At 37.9% G+C, this 8,734-nt stretch overlaps 2 protein-coding genes across 2 annotated transcripts in view; both read right to left on the bottom strand.

Annotated features, from left to right (window-relative positions):
• The window catches only part of adora2ab (adenosine A2a receptor b), a 20,402-nt gene extending 17,223 nt beyond the window's left edge, over positions 1–3,179 (bottom strand). The window contains exon 1 of the mRNA XM_085169077.1: positions 2,257–3,179. The gene's annotated coding sequence lies outside the window, so the exon portion shown is untranslated. The remainder of the gene's footprint in view (positions 1–2,256) is intronic.
• A 1,835-nt stretch (positions 3,180–5,014) lies between these two features.
• Positions 5,015–8,734, bottom strand: part of LOC146514439 (breakpoint cluster region protein-like) — an 82,409-nt gene continuing 78,689 nt past the window's right edge. Inside the window, exon 23 of the mRNA XM_085169065.1 lies at positions 5,015–8,669. Coding sequence (XP_085025191.1) covers positions 8,580–8,669 — 90 coding nt within the window. The 3' untranslated portion in view covers positions 5,015–8,579. The remainder of the gene's footprint in view (positions 8,670–8,734) is intronic.

The following is an 8,734-nucleotide window of genomic DNA, read 5'->3' as shown; positions in this document are numbered from 1 at the left end:
GAAGATCACAATCACATTATAACAGTTCAGACAATATTTCTATTTTTCCATGATGCAAAGGGGGAACAAATTATAAATGGACCAGTACATATATAGCACTTTTCTATTTTATATGAACACTCTAAGTGTTTCTTAGTACAAGACTTATTCACACAAATTCCTACAAGCACCCTGTTTAATGCTTGAGGGTTTTTAATGTAAAATTCACAGTCTGGTGAATGCACTGGGGGCAACTCGGGGTTCAGTGTCTTGTCAAGGCATGTCTTTTGTCCTGCCTTCCTTCTCCCACCACAACTGGTCATGGCAGATGGCCGCCCTTCCCTGAGCCTGGTTTTTCCTCCCCACTGTTGCCAAAGTGCTTGGTCATAGGGGCTCATTTGATTGTTGGGTTTTTCTCTGTATGTATTATTGTAGGGTCTGCCTTACAATATAAAGCACCTTGAGGTGACTCTTGTTGTGCTTTGGCGCTGTATAAATAAAATGGAATTGAATTGAAAATTGAAAAGGATTTTTTTAAACGCATACTAGAAGGGTCAGGGATCAGACCACTGACCTACAAAAAAGATGATGAACTCCTTCACCTCCTGAGTCACAGCCACCTAATCCACAACAAAAACACCATAAACAAAAAATAATAAAAAAAAAAATATATATATATATATACGTAGGAGTATTGGCATCAACAGAAATTGATTTTTTTGTGTTTGTTTTTTTGCATGTGTAAAAGTGTAAAAGGTATGAGCTATCCATCCTCATAAGCTGCTTTGATCTCCTTGCACCAGTAGGACATAAAATACTTCTGTTCATACTTAATGCCTTTTAGGACTGTGACTCAATTTCAGTATTAAATGTAAAGTAATCTGAAAAATGTTGATATTATTGTAATATTTGTGAGAGGTTTTTAAAAGTTTCAGTTTTAAGTTTCAGCTTAATTTCATTGCATTGTATTGAGTAATATCAAAGAACTGCAAAGCTGTGCACGGAAAATAAGATTTTTCCCTTTCAGTGCTGAGCTATATTGAGTGAATTTGATTTCAATATAGATGTATTTTCCATCCTCTACTTACACTAAGTAGCGATATCCTGTGTGTTGCAGTTAATCCCCAGGCATTATCATAAATAGATATTTTATTGCGCTATGCATCTGTGCTGTATGGTCTGTAGATGTGCTCTCACAGCCAGCAAAGGTGAAATAGCAGCTATTTATTGTCCCTAAAGACATTCATGAATGTTTAAATACAGTTTCAGATGCACATTTCTTACTCTGCTGACCACATATGTGCAGCTCTACTTGCATTAATCCCGGCAGTACACTGGACCAAAGTCCGACTTTTTCCTCTTTTATCCTCCTACTGGAGCTTTCTTAGAAGCAAAAGGAATTTAAAAACCAGGCTTGGTCCAGCAGATTTACAGAACTGAAGCAAGAGACTGCATGAGCATGGAAAACTTTCAGAGTTTGATTGAGAAAACTAAATTGGACTTTTAGTTTAGAGACTTTAACATAAGATATACATTCTGAGTTTACCTAATACTTTTCCAGCACATTGCTTTAACCTTCCCCTTCCCTTTACCATTATGGTCATAGCTGTACATATATATAGATTTTCATAGCAGCCTTGGAGGAAGTGATAAGAAAATACACATCCCGCTGGAGGGGATCTGCCAGAGTCCTGCCAATCAATGTGCAAGTTCACCAAAAGTCAAAGGAAAACAAATATAAGAAAATTTGGTTTTGTTACTCCTGGAAGCACTGTGGGTATGAGGGAATGAGGGAAGAACTGATCTGACAACATACTGGGAATTCCTGACAGCAGGAACAGACAGGACAACGGAGAGGTAAACAATGTGCAGGGCAACCGAAAAGCTTCAAAACGGTGTAATATAATATTTGCCCTGTGACGGAAAAATACGTACTAACTACATGAACTGAGGTACAGTGAATGCACTGCTTCATCATATTATAGCAAGTTTACTACATTACTACATCTTTTTCATTATTCAGCCGCGTTAAAAAATAATTAAAAAGCCTGCTATTTTCAGTAAAACGTCCCCACTCCATTGCAATAAAACTTTAATATATAAAATAATGACACTTTGATTTACTGGTTGAAGAATAAGGAGTAACCCAAGCGTGTCAGACGTACTGATGTTATTTGAGTGGGCGTTTACCCGGGGGACACCTGTTCCTCTGTCAACTTACAACTTTGACTTACTAATTATGTCTGAACAGGAAGAAAGCTATTAGTTATTTCTTACCTTATTTTTAGAGCGATTGGGAGGGGAAGTCCTTTTTCCTCCACGTGTTCAGATGATCACTGTTCCCGCAGTAAATTCAAATTTAATAAATTAAAAGCGCTGAAAAACAAAAACAAAAAAGGGGAAAGAATTTAAACCGGCAGACGAGGCAGTGCGTATGTTTGACAGGAGAGGTCTGAAGGTGAGCACCGACTCGATGCAACAGGAAAACGCTCACCCGCAGCTTCGCCTCGCTTCTCGAGTGTGTAGGCTGATTATACTGCTTAAGTTGTGGGGACATAAATCTGTTTAGTCATACTCTTTTGGGTCCCGCCTTCTTTTTGAGAGCAAAGCCAAAGCCGTTGCTATGAGCCACTAATTTTTCGAGTGTGGACTGAACTCTGGTTAAAGTCAAGAAAAAGATATGTTTAGGTAAGGTTTGGAGTTGGAAAGGCTTGGAAATAAATTCAGGTCGGCGCAGTGTTGTTGATGTTAGAAACACGACTGTGTGTGGGTGAGTGGCTTAGAGGAATGGAAATAACCGATCATGGAAGAAAGAAAGTGATATTTAAAGAGCAGAACTCAATTAAAATAAATAACACACCGACTACTACTTCCATATCAATAAATAAACAGCCATAACGTCTCTTCTGAGCTCGCCAATTTATTTATTTAGTCTGAATTAGTGTGTTTGTACATTACACGGCCTATAAACTGTGAATAGCGCGGTGGAGTTCCTCTATACTGTACTGAGTGATGATCTGTCATACACCAAACTGCGGTATGTAAAGTACCAAAGAATGCTGTATGCAAAATGTCAGTTTTTATGGTATCCTTTGAGTCATGTGACGAGTTTATTATATCAGTGGTTTGGGAGTCAGATATTAGTTCTGGTTCCTGCTTCTAATAAATTATGCATTAACTTTACATTTGAAGTAAAAAAAAAAAAAAAAAAAAAGCTGCTCTTACAGGCTCCCAAATCAATGCAGATTGAGTTATGGAAAACCAATATTATTAGGGGGGGTTTAAAAATGGGGAACAAGTATTTCTAAATATCAAAGTGCAATTCAGGACTTTATCAAATATGGTGCACATTAAAAAACACATGGGAAAAGCTCAAATCCGTACTGAATGGTGTTAATCTTTTGGATGTTCGGGCATCACTACTAAAAAAGGAAGAAAGATGGAAATCACTGTTTGGTCAGAAAAACTTTAAATAAAACAACAACAAACAAAGGTTGTTGGTGCATCCAAGTTAAACTATGCAGGAATCTCAAAGATGCCAAAAACTGTAGTCCCTCTAATGATCACTTGAGGCTGGCTTCAAAAGCGAGTCATTTCCCACAGAGTCATGTTAAAAATACAAAAGTTAACAAACTATACAATCTTATAGGTATAGTTTTCCCTTAATAATGTAACCTTTCAGATACTGATAAGGGTTAAACTTAGGGAAGTGGCTGCTTTCATTGACAGATGTGGTAACAAAGGGAACTGTAACCAGTACCCGTCTGTTAGTGCTCATGTCCTCTAATTCGACTCACTGACCAAAACCTTTACACTACAATGCTTTTAGGAGCACATAATGGAGTGATCTGATTTAATATTACAGCTTGCTGTGTCTTAAGAAGCTTGAGATTTTTTAGTTTCTGTATAGTGAAATTCAAGTATTTAGTAACTGGCTCCATGTGGTGTACACATTCCCTTAGCTAGCCAAAGATTCCCCATTTCTGTCCCAGGTGGAAACAAACATTTGGAGGTTGTATAAGGAAGGGTATCCTGTGTAAAAGTCTGCAATGGAATATGTGCTGATACCTGCTGTGGCGGTCCCTTGTAAATATGGGAGCAGCAAAAAATAGCTTACTTAGTTTTGTGTATAAACAAAGCTTCCTAAACTTTATTTATAGTTCCTAAAAAAACAAATGGCGTCACTAAAACTGCTAATGTTTAACAACAGTGGGTGATGTTATGGTGGCCATGTCCAGTTTTTATCTACAGTCTATAGTTAACACATCACCATGTAAGGAAGAAATATTTATAAACAAGATTCAGCTACCAGCTTCTGTAGGCCGAGCTCATTTAAGATGAACAGGAAAACTGTCAGAGCCATCATCCCACAATCCCAGGAGGAGAGGGACCAACCAGCTTGTTAACAGCGCACTCTTAAAAAGTGACTCTGAAGAGAAAGAGTCTGGGTGCTAATCTGTCAGCCGTTGAAAAGATTTGATGCATTCTGAGAAAAAAAAAATACAAAAACAGCTGAAACTTTTATGTTCTGCAAGAATGGAATGACGTTTTGATTGATTTCCTCAGTTTCCCAAAAATGTGCAGAGTTGCCAAAACATGACATGAATCAACACTGTGGTAACGCTGTGTCCCAACACTTTGGGGTTTCTAAAATCAAAATAAAATCTGAGAGAATTTCTCCAAAAACAAAACAATCAATTTTAGATTTATTAGATACAAACATCTCGTTTAAATTAAATAAATGTTTTAAATGATTTAGAAAAATGTTCATTGTCTTATTTTTGTGGAATTTCTAAATGTTTCATTAGCATTTTTGTACATTGAGTTTTATAAATGTTGAACATCCAAAGATTCATTTTTTTCTTTCTTTCTTTTTTTTTTTTTTTTTACAAACTATCTCAAATGATAAACATGATGCCCTGCAACATTACGATGCATATGTAGTTAATGTTTTAAACACTGTTTAGCCTCTCTAGGTTTTCTGGATAACGCTATACTACCACAGACTTCACAAAAAAAACGGGGGAGGGGGTGATTTTGTTTAGATACAGGAGATTTTATTTAGCATTTTGTGTACAAACATAGGCCGCAAATGCCTTCCAAACATGTTTGCCCTCAGAATACAGTATTCCTTTTTTTATTATTCCTTTTTACAGTTCTACAAGCAGAACATTGAATATTTAACAGGAACAAGAGTTAAAAGTTGAGGAATAAAAAAAGTGTTGTTGGTCACCAAGTCTCATCCTCACCTTTACATCGTTATATGCTCAGTAACGCAAAAGAATACTTTTTGAAGGTTGGAAAAGCCTAATTTAATGGCAGCATGTTGTTGAAGAAGTGGCAATAGCAGTGTCGTGTACAGTAAATGCAAGAGATTTGGAACTTTCATATAGAAGAATATATGGTCAGAGTACTCCACAGAAAAACTAAACCTTTTTATTTTTTCTCGTTTGGGACTGAGGTTGTGGAGGGAACTGTATTATGGAGGGTACATGCAGTTACGGTGACAATCAACAGACCAAAACAATGCAGATTTAGACTAATATAAGACTCTTTTCTCCTCTACCACATACTGTACTGATAGTTTGGATTTTGAAAGAGACTAGAGATGTACCGCCTCAATCCTCAACGATCAGCGGACGCCACAATAAATAAAAGAGAAACCAGATTATGCATACTCTAGTATTATACACATTATACAACTCTATGGAAAAAGCAGGAGGAGTCTGAGTTCCAGGAACTCACAGAATCTACCTTTTAAATTAAGAAGAACCTGCACTTCCTATTAGCTAGACAATCACAGTGGCCAGTCTGTTGTTCAACACAAATAACTAAATATGAACTGACAATGCAGGAACTGAGAGTTGAAAAATCACTGCAGTTCTACATAGTCGGGGCCAAATAGAGACAAACAGTTGTAACTCTAAGATGTGAGATTTTCCCAAAGAAAGCACACCAGATAAAGACAGTCTTCGAACATTAATTTAGCTTTAGATGGCAATATCTTAAATAAATAGATCCAGGCTGTGCAAAAGCATAAATAAATAAAAATAGAGGATATAAAACTTAAGAAAATAACAAAGATGGACTTGGGGAAAATGTTTTGATCCATTGCCCTAAAAAGATAGATGTTAACACAGTTTCTCTTTTAACATTTTGTGCATCACAGTCAAATGAAGGTGGCAGGTAGGATAGGCATGGAGCTGAGAGTATGAGCTAAGACCACACTTAAGTTTAAGGTCCTGTCTTAGTCATCAGTGAGATGAACGATGTGTGGCTGTCCTCAGCAAAGGCAACGGGAGAACGAATGTTTTCGCAGTCAGCACTATCACTGACATTCAGAGGCCCACGGGCGCTAAACAAAAGCGTAAGTGTCGAGGCACGATAGGGTAGAGTAGAGCAGGCAATTAGGACTTGCTATAAAGGTAACAAGTGTAATAATGAATAAATGACTGGTGGTGGTGCATTCGGCCTCTCACAACCTACACGAGTACAGGCAAGAAACATATTTTTGAGATGCTGCAAGGGCAAAGCGAGAGCAAATGCGACGTTTAGAGGGTTCACCTGTATCCGAATGCAAGAACTGTGTTTTCCATCATAATTTACTCATGTGTGCTTTTCCACTCCATCTTCATCGTGGCCACAAGCACACGTGAACCCTTATCAGATCCATTTAACTCATTCATTGGTTTTACAGCCAGTCATGATAACTAGCCTTGAATTGGCTATAAAAAGTAAGCAGTATAAGCAGTGGTGATATAAAAATCTTTAAAAAAAAAAAAAAAAGAACAAAGAAAGACTAAAGATCCCCATGAACTACATCCCACATCATGGATACAACACAGCAATAGCAGGAGCGCACAGAAATAAAATGAACAAAACATGCCTGCATGTTAAATCAATCATACTGCAAAAAAACAAAACCATTTTAAGAGCTTGTCTCTAACTTGGCCAGTGAGTTGTGGACAAATAATTAGGAGGACATTTTGCCATGTGTGCGCAAGCAAATTAATATTCCTTCATTTAAGACAAAAGATACGCTGTTCGCTGGACATATGCAGAGTGCTCAGGTCACTTGAATGGTAATACAGTAGTTCTAACATTGCATTAGTGCACTTCTGCAGCCACAGATTAAATGGTTACAAAGGGAGACAACGCCATGTGTGTATGAGATGTATCATGACATTGCATAATGTCTACACTAGACAGGCAATCTCTGGATGGGATATGTCCTGATAAGGACCAGCTAGCAGTCAAAGAGCTTCAGTCTTTTCCACAGCAACATACAGTATGAACTACAAAGTGTGTGTTACCTTCATAATATTAATAATAATAACAATATCGAAATGAAGAACTGATAGAAGAGCTGAGCAGTTTCTATTAGAACAAGGCTAAATCTTGCTTAATTACTGCAAGACTTGAAGTCAAGGCTAAAACCTACTACTTTCTTAAACAGAAACCTAAGTTCACGTAGAAAAAAACAAACAAACCAATTTCTCCCCGACGACCCCAAAATAAATTACAGTAACAGCAACAATGATTATACTGTTAACCAAAAAGAAAAATACAACTTTAAGATTATGTACATGTACTTTATCTGTAAATACAACCGCTTCCTTTTTCCTAACAAAAACCCCCAAAACAAACATATTGATTTGGCAAGACGTCCTATGTTACAATGCGAAGGACATTTCGTCAGCAAAGATATGAACACAGACAACTCCCATGTTAGAAAATATATTGCTTCCTGTGCATTTAAGCTGAAGGTTACTTTGAGACACAACACAAATAGAGGAAACTTGCTTTTGTGGTCGGACAAACGGCAGGCAGTCAGACTGCAGTGTATTACAAATCACTGGGTTCACTTCACCAAGCCGTAGCGTTTCACTCCAACCGGGTTTGTTTACGTTGTAAACACTTTAACATACAGGTGTTGGCTTCCTGTGATACAGAAAAAAAGAAAAAGCCAGCACGACGGCGACAGCCACACGCTGACTTTCAGTTCCATCAAATGTCTGCACTTGTTTGAAAGAATGCACTGAGATTATGTAAGACATACTTAGGATTTTCCTCAACTGGACATGAAGCAACGTTTGAGATGGAGAAACACATTTTGCAAAAGTTTTTCCTGCGATTGGTTAAAATAAAGATGTACAGAGAACAATGCCCAAAAGTTCGTGGAGATTCTGATTTGTTGGCGAACCAATTCCAGAAAAATCAACAATCCTGACTCGTTCTGTGCGATTTTGTTCATTCGAACTTCTCGAATTATGAACCACAACTGTGTAAAAGCTGCAAAGGTTCACCACTGAGACCAACAAAAACCAGGTGGTGGATGCATTACACTGGAGGTACATGGAATCATACTAATTATCAGGTAATGACAGATAGGAATGGCAAAGACCTCACATACTCTGTACTTAAGAGGCCCAGTGGCGCCCTCTTGTGTTCAAGCACAACAGGCATCACCGGAGACAAATCCTTCCCAGCTGCAAAAGCTGAGCGGAGTGCAGTCAGTCAAATAAAAAACACAGGAGGCTCGCTCTGAGCCAGTGTCCGTCTCTTTGTTCACACAGCGGTGATCAGAGTCAGCGTTAGCTCTATACTTCAGTGGAGAACAGGATGCTCTGTCGTTTACTGTCTGGGGTGGGAATCGTCTCCAGCTGGAGGAAATACAGCAACACCTGGACCTGTATTGAGAAAGTTTAAAAAATGAGCAAATTAAAAATATAAGTATCGTAATGAGTCAAGCACC

This window comes from Neolamprologus multifasciatus, chromosome 7 (genome assembly GCF_963576455.1).
Source record: "Neolamprologus multifasciatus chromosome 7, fNeoMul1.2, whole genome shotgun sequence".
NCBI classification, from domain to species: Eukaryota; Metazoa; Chordata; class Actinopteri; order Cichliformes; family Cichlidae; genus Neolamprologus; species Neolamprologus multifasciatus.
Note: the sequence above shows the minus strand (reverse complement) of the source record. Positions and strands in the feature narration are given on the sequence as shown.